The sequence below is a fragment of the Chaetomium strumarium genome (genome assembly GCF_033439665.1).
Source record: "Chaetomium strumarium strain CBS 333.67 chromosome Unknown B0T15scaffold_5, whole genome shotgun sequence".
In the NCBI taxonomy this organism is placed as follows: Eukaryota; Fungi; Ascomycota; class Sordariomycetes; order Sordariales; family Chaetomiaceae; genus Chaetomium; species Chaetomium strumarium.
This window is the reverse complement of record NW_026944433.1, coordinates 2,646,757-2,664,354: the sequence shown is the minus strand read 5'-3', so window position 1 is coordinate 2,664,354 and position 17,598 is coordinate 2,646,757. Positions and strand designations below refer to the sequence as shown.

General features: G+C 54.0%; 5 protein-coding genes across 5 annotated transcripts; 1 reads left to right on the top strand and 4 right to left on the bottom strand.

The window, feature by feature from the left end:
- Window positions 1–1,625: 1,625 nt before the first annotated feature.
- B0T15DRAFT_250851 (uncharacterized protein) lies at window positions 1,626–3,571 on the bottom strand. Its single transcript, XM_062863177.1, has 2 exons — window positions 3,371–3,571; window positions 1,626–3,307 (listed from the first exon to the last, which is right to left on the bottom strand). The coding sequence occupies exons 1-2, from the start codon at window positions 3,423–3,425 to the stop codon at window positions 1,785–1,787; spliced, it is 1,578 nt and encodes a 525-aa protein (XP_062720476.1). The 5' UTR covers window positions 3,426–3,571; the 3' UTR covers window positions 1,626–1,784.
- A 307-nt stretch (window positions 3,572–3,878) lies between these two features.
- On the bottom strand, window positions 3,879–5,619 carry B0T15DRAFT_537329 (glycosyltransferase family 15 protein). The gene has a single exon (XM_062869606.1). The coding sequence runs from the start codon at window positions 5,598–5,600 to the stop codon at window positions 4,251–4,253; it is 1,350 nt and encodes a 449-aa protein (XP_062720475.1). The 5' UTR covers window positions 5,601–5,619; the 3' UTR covers window positions 3,879–4,250.
- Window positions 5,620–6,217: 598 nt separating this feature from the next.
- Window positions 6,218–7,639, top strand: B0T15DRAFT_537327 (inosine/uridine-preferring nucleoside hydrolase; the record flags this gene model as incomplete). The annotated part of the gene is made up of 3 exons (XM_062869605.1): window positions 6,218–6,481; window positions 6,537–6,891; window positions 6,968–7,639. Coding segments are annotated over 3 exons (1,225 nt in total), but the record flags the coding sequence as incomplete, so codon positions are not given.
- B0T15DRAFT_568446 (uncharacterized protein) lies at window positions 7,640–9,454 on the bottom strand (the record flags this gene model as incomplete). Its single annotated transcript, XM_062870766.1, has 6 exons — window positions 7,640–8,110; window positions 8,186–8,309; window positions 8,395–8,434; window positions 8,485–8,827; window positions 8,913–9,003; window positions 9,045–9,454. 6 exons carry the CDS (start codon window positions 9,452–9,454, stop codon window positions 7,826–7,828), a joined length of 1,293 nt encoding a protein of 430 aa, XP_062720473.1. The 3' UTR covers window positions 7,640–7,825.
- A 6,001-nt stretch (window positions 9,455–15,455) lies between these two features.
- Window positions 15,456–17,576, bottom strand: B0T15DRAFT_250724 (uncharacterized protein). Its single transcript, XM_062863175.1, has 2 exons — window positions 17,045–17,576; window positions 15,456–16,994 (listed from the first exon to the last, which is right to left on the bottom strand). Exons 1-2 carry the CDS (start codon window positions 17,333–17,335, stop codon window positions 15,657–15,659), a joined length of 1,629 nt encoding a protein of 542 aa, XP_062720472.1. The 5' UTR covers window positions 17,336–17,576; the 3' UTR covers window positions 15,456–15,656.
- Between the last annotated feature and the right edge of the window lie 22 nt (window positions 17,577–17,598).

Sequence of the window (17,598 nt, the reverse complement as noted above, 5' to 3'; positions counted from 1 at the left end):
TATATTATTGAGCTATCTGTGCGAGCTTTTCCGCCGAGACTACGTGGTGTAGAAGATATGGCCAACCAACTGCTACGCGTACGCGACGCGCCCCCTGTCGGCAAGCTCTGGGCGTATCGGTTTGTCAAACGCCAGCCAGAGCTCCGTACGCGTTATTTGCGAAGATACGATTACCAGAGGGTAAAGTGCGAGGATCCGAAGGTCATTGGCGAGTGGTTTGCCCTTGTACGGAATGTTAAGGCCAAGTACGGTATCGTAGATGACGATATCTATAACTTCGATGAGACTGGGTTTATAATAGGCATTATCTTCCCGGGCATGGTGGTTATAACCTCGGATGGCCGTGGCAAGGCGAAGCTAGCCTAGCCTGGCAACGGTGAATGGGCGACGGTGATCCAAGGCGTCAATGCCCTTGGCTGGGCTATCCCTCCGTTCATTATCTTAGTAGCGTAGTTCTACCTCGCTAACTGGTATATTGAGTGCAACCTCCTAGCCGACTGGCGTATTGCAACTACCGAGAATGGCTGGACTACCAATGCGGTAGGCCTTGATTGGATCAAGCACTTCGACTACCATACAGCGCCTCGGACAAAGGGCAAATACCGGTTGTTGATCCTCGATGGCCATAAAAGCCACCACTCAACCGAGTTCGAGCTCTACTGCCAGCAGAACAACATTATCACGCTCTGTATGCCTCCACATTCCTCCTACCTCCTCCAGCCACTTGATGTTGGCTGCTTTGGGCCGTTGAAGCAGGCGTACGGTCGCCAGATCGAGGACTTGATGCGCGTATATATCAACTATATAAGCAAGCTCGAGTTCCTTTGTACCTTTCGCGCGGCCTTCTTTGCCTCTATTACCAAGAGGAATATCCAGGGCGGTTTTGCAGGGGCTGGCCTTGTGCCGTACGATCCAGAGAGGGTACTTTCGAAGCTAGATATCAAGCTTCGTACACCAATATCCCCAACCTCACGGCCAAGCACTATACAATCTTAGGTCTTCCAGATACCATGTAACCCCCGAGAAGCCAACTCACAGTCAACGCTCATCAAGACTCGCATTGCCAACCATCAAAATAGCTCCCCGACTTCGATATTGGCTGCTATAGACCAGCTTACCAAAGGTACAATGGCTGTAATGCACTAGGTGGCCCTCCTTCAGGCAGAGGTGTCTTCGCTCCGCAAGGCCAACGAGGCGCTAAGCAAGCGCCGGAGAGCCAAAAAAACACGTATACGGCTTGGAGGATCACTTACTGTGCAGGAGGCACAGGAGGTGGTAGGCCAGGGGGCTATAGGTGGGGAGGCAATGCAAGAAACACAGCTGGATGGTAGTGGTGCTGGGGGGGGTCGTACGAAGGTTCGGTGCTGTGGTGTATGCTGCAAGCCTGGTCATAATGCCCGCACTTGCCAGGAGGGTGCAGAAGGGTCTGATTCATCTGTTTCTGATGTAATTGTAGTTGGTTCTTAGTGTTGTTGCATTGCAATTGAGAGTAGTTGTTATAGAGTAGTGGAGAGTGTCCCGCTCGCTGATAATGTACGTTATACCGCTTTGGGCATTTACCATTATGATGTAAGTGAAATTCCGGAGATGATGTGACAATCTCGCACCGCTCTGGCGTCTAGCCAACTGAAATGATGTTTGAATCTACTGGCAACACTTGCTTCAGTAGCACCTTTTTCAAGACATATCCGAGGGCGGAGGCGTCATCTGGATTTGAGCGGAAACTTAGCCTCGCATGACACCCTCATCTTGTCAGGTATTTTCCATCGCTCACCTCCCGCTCCTCAAAACGTCTTCTCCAACCTCTTCCTCGCGCCCTTCTCCCCATCCCACCCGGGCACTGCAATGAGAATAGCACACCAACTGTACTGCGCCACCGTGTTGGCCTCGTTGCCATACACCGTATACGCCAGCTGCATCTCCCGATGGCGCCCCCCACTCTCATTCAGCCACTCGACCTCCTCAAACTTGACCCTCTCCTCTACCGCATAGCAGAAGTCCTCGTCCCGAAAGACCCACTGCATCATGTCCGCCGCGCACTCCACCCGCCCCTCGGCGGTGCACATGGGCAGGTGCTTGCCGATCACGCGCGGGATGGTGTCTTCGTCTTCTTCGGTGCCGCTGCCGCTCCAGAAGAAACAGTCCGGGTCCAGGACCGGCCGGAGACAGACGCCGCAGCCGAGGGCCTGGAAGCCGCGGAAGATGACCGTGTCGATTCCCTTGAGCGCCGAGACCGAGAAGGTCAGGGACGTGTGCGGGTAGGCGTGCGTGGTGTAGAAGCCGAGGTGCCCACCCGCGGGCATGAAGGACGGGTTGGAGAGGAGGGAGGACATGTAGGTGACCAGGGGGAGGGAGAGGTCGCTGGGTAGGGGGGAGGTCGGGGAGGGGAGGTGGGAAGGGTTCGGGAGGGCATAGAGGTTGTAGGTCAGGGTGACGCGGTGGCCGGAAGAGACGGGCAGGACGGCGTGGGTCACGTCGGAGTAGAAGGCAGCCCAGTGTATAATTTGGCTTTCTGAAGAGGAAGAAGACCAGTCGAATGTCATTGTCCGGCCGTTGTGCTTTACCTGGAGCTGGCCGCCAGTGTGGGGAGCAGGAAGGCAGACAACGAGGGAGCCGAACTGGGCCGGAGATCGTGGGGTGTCGACGTGCGCCTTGAAGAAACCTGACGGGCCCTCGTAGACATTGAGCTTGTATAGCTCGGCCCGCGCGATGCGGCCCCCATCATCGAGGCTCAGGCCGGGGACCAGAATGCTGCTGATGGTGTCCATGATGCCGACATCGTAGGGGCAGAAGCTGGTCGAGAATCGCGAGGTGTCGAGCTTGACGGCGCGACGGTACGACTCGTCGAAGACATCCTCCCCACCGAGGCCAAAGGTGGCCTTGTCCATGTCGCCCAGGAGGCTGACGAGGCCTCGGTGCGGCTGCTTCGACCGCTGTTCCTCAGGGGAGGCAGTGTCCAGGGGAAAGGTGAGCTTGCACTGCGATGCGGGGGTTGAAGGGTCATGCGGGTCCCAGCGCAGGGAGACCGGCGGCGAGTGGGTGGTGCCAGAATGCCCCGGCTCAAAGGAAGCAGTGGTAGTCTCAGTAGCGAAGGGGATGGAACCGCCGCAGGCAAAGACAAAGTCCTTTTGGCTGGTTTCCATGGTGTTCCGGAGTTCGTCGAGCAGATTGGCTGTCTCTTCGTTGTATTTGTCCACCGTCCTCTTGTGAACTTGGGCGGGAGAATCATCCGACGTGGAGTTAGAGCTGGCTAGGACTGAGCCACCAGGGGTAAACTCGGCCGACTCTTCATCACCTCTGGGCCGCCCTGCTATGTCATTAGCATGACCATGCAAAGGCACATGTAGCTTGGTGCGTCTGTCTCTCTTACTCTCTGGCAACACAAGGCTTGCGCCAGCAGTCGTGGGTCGGTCCTGGCCTTCCATTGTCAACGGCTGTTTGGAGAAGAAGATGGAGATGTAGCGTGATCAGCGAATGTAGGACTCAGAATATGAGACGACAGTAGAATGTTATACTGTCGACGCTGAACTCTGCTTCTCGACCAGATAAGGTACCTCGGGAATTTATGTTGCAGGTAGCGGTGTGAAATGATATGCAGTGCACCAGGCAGCAGCTAGGCAGCAGACTGCCAACTCCCGTGAGCAGGCCATTGATGTAGGCAAGCGAAGTAAGGTACCTCATGCTTGATGTGGTGAAACGCTTCTTCAGTTGGACGGTGAAACAGACATCACGGCTCGGAAGCTGAACGTTCCATGTCGTCTATCCGTACATCGTTCACGCTGAAGACGCAGCCCAAACCCGATACTCCGAGGACGCAGGCACAGCTCTGGCAGCCATCGGCTTGACTGGATACCTTACCTGTTAACTCCAACCTTAGTACATCAGTATAACTCACCATTTCTGCCGTTTATCTTCAATGAGTCTATACAGTTACAATCTATTTTAATACATCTGACTACTAGTAGTACCAAGTATCTCTTCCTTGCAGCCCCAATCCTGTATGTCGTTCGTATCACCATGACGTGGTCCACCGTAATAGATCGATCGATCTATATCCAACGGGCCGTGTCTAGATACCATGCTCCTACCCGGGAAGCGCTGGTGCCGGGCCAAACGGGACGGCCGCTGCCATCGGACTGAGCGCAATGCACAGCCAAGCGGGGTACATGAGTCGGAGAAGTTCGGACGATAGAACCGCCACTAGCGTTGATATGCTAGGTAATCAACGCATCGGAGAACCTCATCGAGATTCAGCCCGGGATATTGATGGTATAGGGATACCTCCCCCTATACTTCTCCCACCACCCGGTCCGATGGAACGCCGCCGGCGCCTGCATCGTGTCCAGGCATATTCCCCGGTTGTTCCGCCGCCTCTGATCGGGACACCGACACCGGCAGCCGACGGCCCCTTCGCTTTCGGCCGACCACTCGCCGTTCCCCAGCGCCTCATTGCCCGGCAGCTGCCCGCCCGGAGCATTCCCGGGACACTGGAAGAAGGGCTCGTGGTGGTAGCCGAAGTCGGAAAAGTGGTGCAGCTTGCCCGGCGGCAGGAGCAGGTGCACCGCTAGGCTGTGGACGGGCGCGTCGCCCCATCGCTCGTGGTAGAAGCCGCCCTGGCGATCGAGGTGGCCGAAGAGGGACTGGTAGGCCTTGCCGCGGAAGAAGTCGAGGTCGGCGATCTCAAAGTTGCTCCAGTAGTGGCACAGGTTCCAACGGTCGCCGGAGCGGGCGTGGTGCGCGCGGCCGAGCAGGCCCAGCAGCTTGCGGACTGGCCAGGCTTGCTGGGACCACGAGGCCGTGTCGAGCATGGCGTTCCAGGTGGGAGATGAGGGTAGGCCGTGTTGAGTACGGAAGTCATCTACGGCGCGGAAGAGGCTCGGACAGGTGTTGGGCTCTTCCCAGAGGGCGATGGTGAAGCCGTAGGACTTGCCGTGGCGGGCCATCTCGACGAAGGGATCGTAGGTGATCGCGCAGGTGTAGCGCACGCCGGGCTCGAGGCGCCAGTACCATTTGAACGGGGCCAGGGCGGGTTGGGTGTAGAAGGTGCCGGAGTAGAAGCGGCACATGTGATGGTAGGATTCTTTGCCGCCGTTCCAGACGCCGGACTTGTCCTGTTGGGCCATGGACTGGCGGGCTTTGGCCGGATCGACCCAGGACGGGTATGACCAGTCTTCCTTGGGAATAACGTCGAAGATAGCTTTACCACTCACCGAGGCGTTCAGATCGCGGACGAACTCGGGATCCCATTCTTCATTGTTGAGGAACACCACGGGATAGTGAAACCATTGGTTGAACTGGGCCTCGATATTCTGGATCGTCTGCCGCGCTTCGTCTATTTCGGAGTTCCGAGCAAGCATGACGAACGCCGCCTTCTCCCGTGGCTGCGCTGCCGCAATCCGGGGGTCTTGACATTGTCTCGCGAACGGCCCGTCAAGGTCCTGCGGCGGGCGAGGGATGCTGTGCAGATACCTGTGCAGGAACGCTTCGATGATACACAGGAGAAAGACGACGGCGGCACCCTTCAATAGGATGCTTACACGACGCACCGGGCGTCGCACTCGCCGGACGAAGGCGACGGCCAGCGCGTGCAGCAGTTTCATTTTGGCTGCATTGTGGAGGTTGATGAAAGAGACGAATGGAGTCAGGTCATTGGCCGAAGAGGTACGTCCGCAACGCTCGGCCACCATGACGCGCCGATGCAACGCTAATAAATCTTGGCATAATCCATTATCGCCATTATGATTTCGACTTCCTCCGCTCCACGCCTCAAGCCGCAGCTCTTGGTCACAACCTGCAATGGGCGATGTAAGAACCATCAGGACAGATGAGATACCGGGGCAACTTTTTTGCACCGGTCACATTGGTAACATGTTGCTGAGACGAGATACCGACTTTGGATCCATGTCAGGACATTGACTGGAGGAACTTGTTGAGTAGAGCTATTGTCGACCGTGCGAGAAGTTGAGCGGCGTCAACGGACGAGGGTTCGGTTTGTATTTTTAACTTATATTTACCCTGACAACTCTTATTAGCACCTAATGCTCCATACAATTCTCTTCCCCATCCCACCTCCAAGCTAACGCGGCGCCCAATTGGCCTCATGTAGCCGGAAGTACCTAATGGGCTCATTGGGGGGTTAACTTTACATGTAAGGTTACGTGAAGTGTCACTTGCATGCAAAGATAACACGGGGAGGGGCAAAATAATCAATCCAATGCATGCAAAGCCAAGCAAATACGGATAAGCCTCACTCTCAAGCTACTACCGTACAATTACATGCCTACTTCAGTCTCCAGCTCCCGCTCTTAACCTCATTAGCACGGCCAACTCATTCTTCAGCTCCCAAGGTTCCGGAAGCGGAGAACCAACTGACAGATATGAATCCGCTATCTGTAACCTTCCTAACTCTCGCTACTATTATCATTCCCTTCGCTCACACAAAAGATCTCATCATCGACACAGATCTCTTCAGTGATGTAGAGTAAGGGTTACGCATATCCTTCAAGTCATTTTGACGCTGCCTCATTGATTACTAGTGATGCCGGCGCCCTCCTTCTCGCAGCGACATCGCCCGACGTGAACCTTCTAGCCGTCAACGTCAACTATCCATCAAGCTACTCCGCCCTCGCCGCATCTGCCATCCTAGCTCACTACGGCCACCCCAACATCCCCATCGGCATCCCCCGCCCTCTAACCAACGCCACCTTCTTTGACGGCTGGTTCTACGAACTAGGCGAGTATGCGAGCAAGATCGCCTTCCACTTCTCCGGCGGCAGTCTTCCCTGGGGCCACGCTGAAGATGCCTGGCATCCGGTGGCGCTCTATCGCAAGTCGCTTGCCGAGGCGGAGGACGGCAGCGTGACGATTGTCTCCATCGGCTTTCTAGATAACGTCTGTGTGTCCCTTTACCACTATGCGTGAAAGTCTTACTATCTGACATGAGAGAGAGGGGAGAGGGATAATACAGCTCTCCGCCCTCCTCAACTCGACAGCAGACACCTACTCCCCGCTCACCGGCCGCCAGCTCGTCTCCCGCAAGGTCTCGGAGCTCGTGGTCATGGGTGGCGGCTACCCGTCCGGACGCAGCTGGAACTTCTGGGGCTCTAGTAATAACGCCAGCCTCGCCGCGGCGCACGCCCTCAACTCCTGGGACGGCCGGGTAACCTTCGTCGGGGACGACGTCGGCAAGAACGTGTTATCTGGGGCGCCACTGATGAGGCAAGGTCCTGAGAGCGATCCGGTGAGGAAGGCGTACATCTACTACTCGTACTACCACCCACGCCCCTCCTGGGATCCGTTGACTGTGCTGTACGCCATCTACGGTCTGGGGGATCTGTTCGAGTTTGGGAACGAGTACGGGTATAATCATGTCGAGCCGGATGGGACGAATCGGTGGGTCTGGGATGAGGAGGTCAGGAACCAGCAATTTCTGAGGCTCAGAGTGGATAACGAGACTGCTGCTGCCGAGGTAGATAGGCTGTTCTTGCGCGGTGCGCTTTCAGCAATGACGGGACAACAGGGGCCTCGGACAGGGGGTTTGCTTTGCAGCTCATGCGGGCATGAGGAACTGTGATTTGAGGGTGGTTGGAGGATCGGGAAGACCGGATTGGCTTGTAGATGAAGCTGTGTGTTATCAGAGACTAGGTTGTATTATAGAGACTACCTTCGTCCCGCCAACTTCGTCCTCTTTTAATTAGCATTATAGTTCTGGCGGCATTGCCTAGTAGCCCTAGGTGTCCGCGTCACTGAACCTCCTGACCACCTCCACCAACTTCCCCCTAGTTCTCTTACTATCGAATACTTGTGCATGGTCCAACTCTTCAAATCATAACACCTCTAGCCCACCACTTTGCCATATCCCATCTTTCCAGTCCCTCGTCCGCAGAATCCAACCATCCGCGCCCGTCAGATACGCCCCAATGGCTGTCGTGTCGACGATGAGATCCTTCTCGGCCAGCGATACAGCTACGCGATGGTTTTGTAAATCCTCCTTCCACAGAATGTTATCGGCCCAGTAGAAGCGCCGAGACAGCGTGTGCGCGACTCCCATATCCTTGGAGGCGAAATAGGAGAGCTGATGCTCGTTGGCCCGAGTCGGCTTACGATAGATCTAAGTGTGGAAAAGAGATTAGCCATTGCTATTACCAGTAGTATCGTTTTGAAGGAGATATAGGAAGAACTGTACAAAGTTGTACGCTACATCCGGGAGGTGTAGCAGAAAGGTCACCGGGTCGACGAACAGCATCGGTCCGATCTTTGGTACAGTCCGGGGTGAATGAAGGAGATGCGTAGAGATCACGCTCCCGTAGCTTCATGATACACAATAATCATTAGCAGTCGGATGACCACGGCAGAGGAAGGAAGCTCAGACGCCAAAAATAAGGGAGAACTCACGAATGCGAAACGAGAACCACCTTGTCCCAGCCATGAGCCTCTAATATGTCATGGATCTCCTCACACATCCTATCTTCAGCAGTGCCTCACTTGTAATCCTGAAGCTCACAGGCATGATCTCCACTGCGAAAATGCCTCGCTGGCCGTCGTCCAACCCGTCGTCGCCATTTTCAGCATTCAGTTCAACCAAGAAGTTGACGTACGGGTAGAGCCCGATTCCGATGCCGTGAATGAACAGGACGGGGAGCCTTGTCTTGGACGTGTGTGGGCGGTGCCAGTAGGTGAGTGTCTTTGCCGGGGAGCGGTGTCTCGTGAAGAGAGATAGGGGCCGGAAGGGGAAGACAATCAGGGATTGGCGAAGCGAAGTCCCGTGCAAATCGAAGCCTTGATAGCGCAAATAGGCGGACGTGAGGGTGTCGACAACGGACACACACTTATGGGACAGAGTGATATGAGTAAGTACAACTACCTCCTCATCAAAGTGACAAGCTGACGTGGGCTTGTTCGAGGCAACTCACCAGATACCACGCCAAGCTCCGATGCGACATCGCGACCTTGTCGTATGTCAATCGCAGGCACTTAGCCTTGCCGCGGCCCGGTTCCATCTTCCTCCCCAACAACTTCTCCACCTCTCCGACATACTCCTCCACTCCTCGTCATGCGCTGGATCGCGGTCTCTAGTATTCAGAAATGCCCACCGGAAGAAGTCCTTGACGTTCTCCCGCCTGATCTCCTCTGCGGGAGCATCGAGGAACCATTTCGAGAGATACCGCTCCGGGTCTGGGATATTGTCATGACAGCGCCGGAATAGCAAACGGCGATCCTCGCAGCAGAGCGTCGTAGGGGGCACCGCTACTCTCTGGAGGTAGGCTCTGCGCGGAAGGTAGACGAGGAGGTAGAAAGTCGCCTCCGGGGCGAGCCATACCTCCAGGAGGTGGGGGACACGGTGCAAGGGATGGACGAGCGACCTGGCCAGCGAATAGAGTGTGCTGAAGGGCGCGATCAGGTGCAGGAAGAAGATGCAGGTCCGGATGAAAATGTATTCCCAGATAACGTACATGATAAGCGAGCGACGCAGATAAGCGAGCGACGCACTTTCAGTGCGACGCGCCTCCTCTAAACTTTTCCACCAAATACCACCGCAACAAGCCATGCGTAGCCCCTCAAAAGAAGCCAGGCTTCTTTTAGCCCTCGAAGCTATCAAACAGAGCGAGAATCTCAGTATCCGGGCGGTAGCCAAGCTATACAACGTTCCAGAAGCAACGATTCGCCACCGGCGCAAGGGACGTGCTGCAAGACGCAATATTCTAGCCAACTCGCGTAAGCTCACGGATCTAGAAGAGAAGTCAATAGTTCAGTATATAACTGAGCTATCTACACGCGCATTCCCACCTAGATTAAGTGGTGTGGAAGATATGGCCAACCACCTACTATGCGAACGCGACGCGCCCCCTATCGGCAAACGCTGGGCTCACAACTTTGTCAAACGCCAGCCAGAGCTCCGTACGCGGTATACACGCAAGTACAACTACCAGAGGGCTAAATGCGAGGATCCACAGGTCATCAGCGAGTGGTTTGCACTTATATGGAATACTAGGGCTAAATATAGGATTGTCGATGACGATGTCTACAACTTTGATGAGACTAGGTTTATGATAGGTGTTATCTTCGCGGGTATAGTGGTTACAACCTCGGATGGGCGTGGCAAGGCAAAACTAGCTCAGCCTAGTAATCGGGAGTGGGCGACTGTGATCCAGGGAGTCAACGCCCTTGGCTGGGTTATCCCTCCGTTCATCATCCTAGCCGCACAGTACCACTAGAGTAACTGGTACTGGGAGTGCAACCTACCACTTACCTGGCGCATTGCAACCACCGATAATGGCTGGACTACCAATGCAGTAGGTCTGGATTGGATCAAGCACTTCGATTACCATACGGCACCTCGAACAAAAGGCATATACCGGTTGTTGATCCTCGACGGCCACGAGAGCCACCACTCAACCGAATTCAAGCTCTACTGCAAGGAGAACAACATCGTCACACTCTGCATACCTCCACACTCTTCCTATAGGCTCCAGCCTCTCGATGTTGGCTGCTTTGGGCCACTTAAGCAGGCATACGGTCGCCAGATCGAGGGCTTAATGCGCATGCATATCAACCACATCAGCAAGCTTGAGTTCCTCTGTGCCTTCCGAGAAGCCTTCTTTGCTTCTATAACAGAGAAGAACGTACAGGGTAGCTTTGCAGGGACTGGCCTTATGCCATACGACCCAGAGCGGGTGCTTTCTAAGCTAGATATAAAGCTTCGTACGCCAACACCCCCAACCTCACGGCCCAGCACTGCATAACCCTGGGTCTTCCAGACACCACATAACCCACGAGAAGCCGACGCACAGTCAACGCTCATCAAGACTCGCATTGCGAACCATCAAAATAGCTCCCCAACTTCAATGTTGGATGCTATAGACTAGCTTGCCAAGGGTACGATGGCTGTAATGCACCAGGTGGCCCTCCTTCGGTCAGAGGTCTCTTCGCTTCGCAAGGCCAATAAGGCACTAAGCAAGCGCCGGCGTGCCAAGAAAACACATATGCAGCTTGGAGGTTCACTTACTGTGCAAGATGCAAAGGATCTACTAGATCAGAACGCCGTAGGTGGGGAGGCAGTGCAGGAAACGCAGCCGGATGGTAGCGGTTCAGGGGGGGCTCGTACGAAGGTTCGATGCTGTAGGGTATGCGGCAGGCCTGGCCATAATGCTCGCACTTGCCAGGAGGCTGTAGAATCATCTGATTCATCTATTTCTGATGTAATTGTAGTTGGTTGCTAGCGTTGTTGTATTATAATTGAGGATAGTTGCTGTAGGGTGGTAGAAAGTGCGTCGCTCGCTTATCTGCGTCGCTCGCTTATCATGTACGTTAGAGGTCCCTATCATGGTTAAATGGAATATAATGTATGGTAGCTTGAGATAAATCGGTTTGTGACTGAATAACTCAGGTACCACCGTACAGTTAAAGCTGGCGCCAAGATACGGAATTGTGAAAGAGCTATAGAGCTCATACCGCGCGTGGCAATATGACGTTATTATAAGCTAGGGTACTGTACATTTTTGCACTTAAATCTTCCCTGTCTGCTCAAAAGGGTCCAGAACTGGTCATTCTAAGGACAAGAAACCGCCCCTTTGAACAACAATGAAGACAAGAAGATATCGCTATTGTAGGGAGGCCGAAGACGTGAATCTGAACCAAGTAATTCACTTTCAATTTGGGTCAAATTGCTGACTTAGCAAAGCCTAGGTTACGTACCGGGACGGTTGAAACGGTTGGGAATACGTTCGTGCTTAGTTTTCACCACTCCGTTTCTCAATACCGTTTCCCATCTATACTCTGGTATAAACCTACCATCGCCTTTTTATGACCGAGTTCCCCCGACGCATTGCGAATCCTGCTTTTAGCCAACTAAATGCATTTGCGACCCTCTTACTCGTTCTAGCTCTTAGCCGCTTTCGTATACATGCGAAGGTTGCTAACCCCATAACGTATCTTATCAGCGAGCCGATCATATCAGCGAGCCGATCAATTTCCACCACACCAAAACATCTATCCTCAATTACAATACACTAACACTAGGAACCAACTATAATTACATCAGAAACAGCTGAATCAGACCCTTCTGCAACCTCCTGGCACATACATACATTATGGCCAGGCTTGCCGCACACACCACAGCACCGAACCTTCGTACGACCCCCCCCTATACCACCACCGTCCGGCTGCGTTTCTTGTACCACCTCCCCAACCACGGCCTTCTGGTCTAGTAGATCCTTTGCATCCTATACTACAAGTGATCCTCCAAGCTGCATGCGTGTTCTTTTGGCTCTCCGGCGCTTGCTTAGTGCCTCGTTGGCCTTACAGAGCAAAGAGACCTCTGACCGAAGGAGGGCCACCTGGTGCATTATAGCCATCGTACCCTTAGTAAGTTGATCCACAGCACCTAGTATTAAAGTTGGAGAGCTGTTTTGATAGTTGGCAATGCAAGTCTTGATAAGTATTGACTGCGATTCGGCTTCTCGGGGGTTGTATGGTGTCTGGAAGACCCAAGATTGTACAGTGCTAGGTCGTGAGATTGGAGGTGTCGGTGTACGAAGCTTTACGTCTAGCGTAGAAAGGACCCTCTCTGGATCGTATAGTACTAGGCCAGCCCCTACAAAGCCACCCTATATGTTCTTCTCCGTTATGGAAGTAAAGAAGGCCTTGCGAAAGCCGCAGAGGAACTCGAGCTTGCTAATATGGTTGATATACGTGCGTATTAAGTCCTTAATCTGGCGACCGTATGACTGTTTTAACGGCCTAAAGCAGCCAATATCGAGTGGCTAGAGCTTGTAGGAGGAATGCAGAGGTATATAGAGCGTAATAATGTTATTCTCCTGGCAGTAGAGCTCGAATTCGGTAGAGTAGTGGCTTTTATGGCCGTTGAGGATCAACAACTGCTTTTTGCCCTTTGTACGAGGTGCTATATAGAAGTCGAAGTGCTTGATCTAATCTAGGCCTGCCATATTGGTAGTCCAGCCGTTGTCGGTAGTTACAATGCGCCAGTTTGCTGGGAGGTTGTACTTGGTATACCAGTTGGCGAGGTGGTATTGCGCGGCCAAGATGATAAAGGGCGGGATAGCCCAGCCAAGTGCATTGACTCCCTGGATCACCGTTGCCCATTCGCGGTTACTAGGCTGGGCTAGTTTTGCCCTACTACAGCTATCCGAGGTTGTAACTACTATGCCCGGGCAGATCATACCTATTATAAACTCGGTCTTGTCAAAGTTGTAGATATCATCATCTATAATGCTATACTTGGCCTTAGTGTTTTATACGAGCGCAAACCACTCCCCAATAATCCTTGGATCCTCGTACTTAGCCCTCTAGTAATTGTATCGACAGGCATAACGCGTATAGAGCTCTGGCTGGCGTTTAACAAACCGATGTGCCTAGAGCTTGCCAACAGGGGGCGCGCTACGTTCGCGTAGCAGATGGTTGGCTATATCTTCCACCTTACTTAGTCTAGGTGGGAATACGCATGCAGATAGCTCAATCACATACTGAACTATCGCCTTCTCTTCTAGATTGGTGAGCTTACGCGAGTTGGCTGGAAGATCGCGTCGTATAAGCCGGCCAGTAGATCGGTCATGGAGGGTTATATAGGGTACGTCGTAGAGCTTAGCTGCGGCTCGGAGGCTTAGTTTTTTGTTGTTTTGACAAGCTTCAAGTGCCAGGATTACCCTGGCTTCTTTTGAAGGAGAAGGCATGTTAGGTTGTAGAGAAAATTGATGTTGGGTGTGAAAATGACGCGTTGCGGCAAAAAGTGATCGGCTCGCTGATAAGATACGTTACCCTCGCCTTTAATTCCGACTTTTACTCCCTAATCTCATTCTCGACGCCGGCGTTGGAGAGGCTAGAGCAAGTCTCGTAGACTTGTCAAGTCAAGCCACGTCCCCCTTGCAAGCATCTACCGCGATTATACCTCATTTATTTAAATAATAGAGACATTTCATCACTTTATAATTCAAAAACCAAAACGCGAGTGTTGTATAGCTGGCGGCATAGAGGGTCGGCCATAGACAACCTGCCGTTCTCGTCACAAGGTAGAACGCGGTGTAATCGCCTGTTTTGGGGGGCGTAGACCGCTTGATGGCTGATTTCGCGTCGATGTTGGTGTGCAACTGCTCCTACATGTGCATTACGAGTTCGGCACAAGGATTATACGTCTATGGAGAAATCTTATGGCTAGGATACGGTGAGGTATAACATGTGCGCGCCAGCAATGATAGCGCTCCACCCAAGCTTGAGCATGTCGCCCGGAGAAAGGGAGGCTTCTGTTGGAGGAAGAAACAAGGGGTGGAAGGGCTAGGGTGGGGAGAGAAAGGGTATAGTGGTATTATAGAGGTGCCATAGAGGGGGCAATCAGGGAAGGGTGATAAGGGAGGATGGACGGTGAAGGTGAAGGTGACAAGGGAGGGTGACGAGGGGTGTGGTAAGGATGGAAAGCGAGTGAGGGGGAGGGAGCAGAAGAGAGGGAGCGGGAGAGAGGGAGAGGAGAGGGAGAAGAAGGGAGAGGGAAGGAGAGGGAGGGAGGGAGAGACGATAAAGGAGGGTAACAAAGCGAGGCAAGCGCGAAGGCGAAGCAGAGCTGGCGGGCGGGCCAATTCGAGTAACTTCTGCATACCAGTACGAGCGAGATCCGGCAAAGCAAGGGTGTGGCAAACAGGCAAGCGAACGACGGGGACGAGATGGCGTGACCTCTCCGGCTTGCGGGTGGCTCGTGACTTATGCTACAGGATGCTACGCATCAGTAATAGCGAGGCAGACATTGCCTGAGACGACGGCACGTATCAGGCTACCCGGCGAGATGCCGCCTTGCTATTGGTAGTGCCAGGAATAGGACGACAAGGACGAGGAGCCAGCTTATGCAGGAGGTCACTAGATGGGAAGGGCCGAATCGTGCACTGCATGATTTAGGCCGCCCTGCCGGGCCACTGCAAGGACGCCAGTACGTCACACGATATTGCACCAGAATCGCGATCCGTAGCGGCGATGTGTCCCGTGCGAATGGTGCCTTTCCGGCTGTTTCTACTGGCAAGTCGAGGGAGAAGGAGGCATGGAATATCTCGCTTGTGCGAGGGCGTACGCTCTTCAGCGTACTGCTAGTTAGTGAACACCCAACTCTCAGAGTGAATGAAGCTGACTCCTATAAAGAGCGTGTCCTGAAAAGTTTGTCTCCAGCAACCTCGGATCTCGACGAGCCCTTTTACGCCATCGCCGTTGCCCAGGAAAATATTGATCGGTGTTTTAATTTAGCAAGCGTTCAAGGTTAGCTACGTTCTCGCCACGTCTGTTGTTGCGTCTCTTCGCACCCTTGGGACTTTGGTAATGTAGACAACGCAGCTAACCTCGAGAGATATAAAGAGCTTAAGAGTATCCTCGCAGACTTTTAGGCTCTACTGAACCGCTGGAGCGAGCAGTTAACGAAAATCATGGACGATCTTAACGGTGAGTTGCGGCTTCCAGCTTCGAGTCGCTCGGCTAACGGCTCCTAGCAAAGAAGAGAACCGAGGTCCTGTACTGGCTATTTGCCGAGCTATACCTCTAATACTACGAACAAGTAAAGGAAGGTGTACTCGAGGGAACCGGCCAATAGCTTCTCTCGGAACCCGTCTTTCTAAAATAGAAGGAAGATAGTGCCTCCTCTATACTCTTGCTTTACGGCATCCCGGGGTCTAATACTTGGCCGAGTCCTGCTTCTTGGCCGGGTCGTGCTTCTTGCGTGGCCGGGAATTCGACGGGGGACTGTTAGAAGCTCTGTTCCGCTTCGAACTGGTTTGGCTCTGTGCGGTAAAGCTCGACGTAAAGCTCGTAGCGAAGCTTATAGTCGGCTCACCAAGGGTTGTAGACTCCTGGCTAGGCTCTTCGTCCTCTGCATAAAGGTACTGGGGACGAGCCGGCACCTCCTCGACGTCCTTGGCTATAGCGTAGTTCTCGGTGCCGATGGCTTGTGATCCGGCATATTCCTCACAATCCACAAAGTTGTCACTAGCCAACTCTTTAGATTGCTCGGCAACCGTGATTTCTGCTTCGGGCGGCGGCTCGGCATTGGACTGGCGCGCCCTTGTATTCGCCGTCTGGATGAGGCTGTTGCGGTGCCTTTGGGCCAAATCCCTCGCATTCCGGAAGGCAGTGACTCCTCGCCGAAAAGTGTCGATGTTTCCCGTCAAATCCCAGCCATCAACTTGAGTCATGTGGTACTCGGGCCGCCCGCCCGGCGCGATCGGCGGCGTGGCGTGGTGCGCGTACAGCTTGAGCGTGCCCGTGCCGGCGTGGTAGGTCGAGCTGTAGGTGTACGCATTGCCGTCGAAGGCGGGCTCCTCCGCGCCGTAGTTCTGCAGCGCGTGCATCGCGCGGGCGCCGATCGCGCCGTCGTGCAATGCCTGTCGCAGCGCAACGGCGCCGCCCCCGTGAGCCTTACTCTCAAGGAAGAAGTTCGGTGCCACTGGAGCACTCGCGTGCTTTGTAGGGATGATCAGCTTGTTCAGGTTGCCCTTCTCGTCAGCATTTCTGATCTTGTTATGGATGTCTCCCGCCCGAGCTCCGTCGAAGAAATCGGGCATAGCTTTGACAATGGGTCCTCCGGTCATCGGCTCGATATTGATAAAATAGAGGTCTCCCTTATTCGGAATGTCGGAGTTGCCGGTAATAATCGGGATTACATTGCGCTTTACGGTGCTTTCAGACGCAGTCCTGTTCTTCCGTTGGAAGTCCTCAAATGCGGTCTCCGTAAAGTGCGACGGGGAAAGGGACGGTCTGCTTGTTGAAAGGACTCGACGATCCTCGCTAAGATTGTTCGGTTTCAGAGTCGGACGGTTGTCGGGAAAGTCGTAAAACGGAGGATAAATGGAGTTGTCGATCATATGCTGTTCGAAGGCGTCATCGTACGCTGACGTCGGCTTGGTATTAGAAGAGACATCCGTCGCCTTCGCCGATTTTGTCGACTTGGTCCGTCGGCTTGAAGTGGAGCGGCTAGAAGCCATGGTACATACGGCGCCTTTCGGTTGGGGGCACTGAGACAGGAGGTCAGCATCTGTTCCTAGTCAGTAAATCGCAGGCATACCCCTCTAAGATGGCGAAGATCTGGGCCGCCGTGTCTCGCGAACCGGGCAAGATGTGCGGTGTACACTGCAGGTGCGGCGGGCCCTGGCGCAGGCCGAGCGCTGTTCCGCCGGTCGAGTTCACGCAGTGCGCGACGCGTGAGCGGAACCTTGGACAGGTTGTCCCAGAATTCGGGTGGGAAGTTCGACGGCTCGTAATGTTTACCTTCCGACTTAATCCTCTTGTTCGGACGGTGCTCTTCGGGGACCACGTCGTCTGCGCGGGCTCTCTTCCGAGTCTCCGCGTTCGCCATGAGCAGCGACTTCAGAGGGCTTTAACTGAGGGGAGTCCATGTGTGATATTCCAATCCCGCCCGAGCGCCAGGACTGAGCCGGCCTGCGGGAGCTGAGGTGGTGGGTGTGTGGCTTTGATTGACTGGGCTAGAACGCGTCGCTGCCTGCACGTAACGCCCATTGTTTAGGGTCCGTGCCTTGTGTAGCAAACCTCCAAAGGACAAAGGGCACGATCCGCTGGTCCCTTTCAGAATGAAACGGACGGTGACGTGTGAGATGCGAT

What these genes read in the sequence shown, in the direction of transcription:
- B0T15DRAFT_250851 (XM_062863177.1), bottom strand. Translation starts at nt 3,425, where the DNA reads ATGGAAGGCCAGGACCGACCCACGACTGCTGGCGCAAGCCTTGTGTTG. An exon ending in AAGCCTTGTGTTGCCAGAGA is followed by an intron (nt 3,308 to 3,370) that starts GTAAGAGAGACA and finishes ATGACATAGCAG; the next exon opens with GGCGGCCCAGAGGTGATGAA.
- B0T15DRAFT_537329 (XM_062869606.1), bottom strand. Translation starts at nt 5,600, where the DNA reads ATGAAACTGCTGCACGCGCTGGCCGTCGCCTTCGTCCGGCGAGTGCGA.
- B0T15DRAFT_250724 (XM_062863175.1), bottom strand. Translation starts at nt 17,335, where the DNA reads ATGGCGAACGCGGAGACTCGGAAGAGAGCCCGCGCAGACGACGTGGTC. An exon ending in ATCTTCGCCATCTTAGAGGG is followed by an intron (nt 16,995 to 17,044) that starts GTATGCCTGCGA and finishes CTCCTGTCTCAG; the next exon opens with TGCCCCCAACCGAAAGGCGC.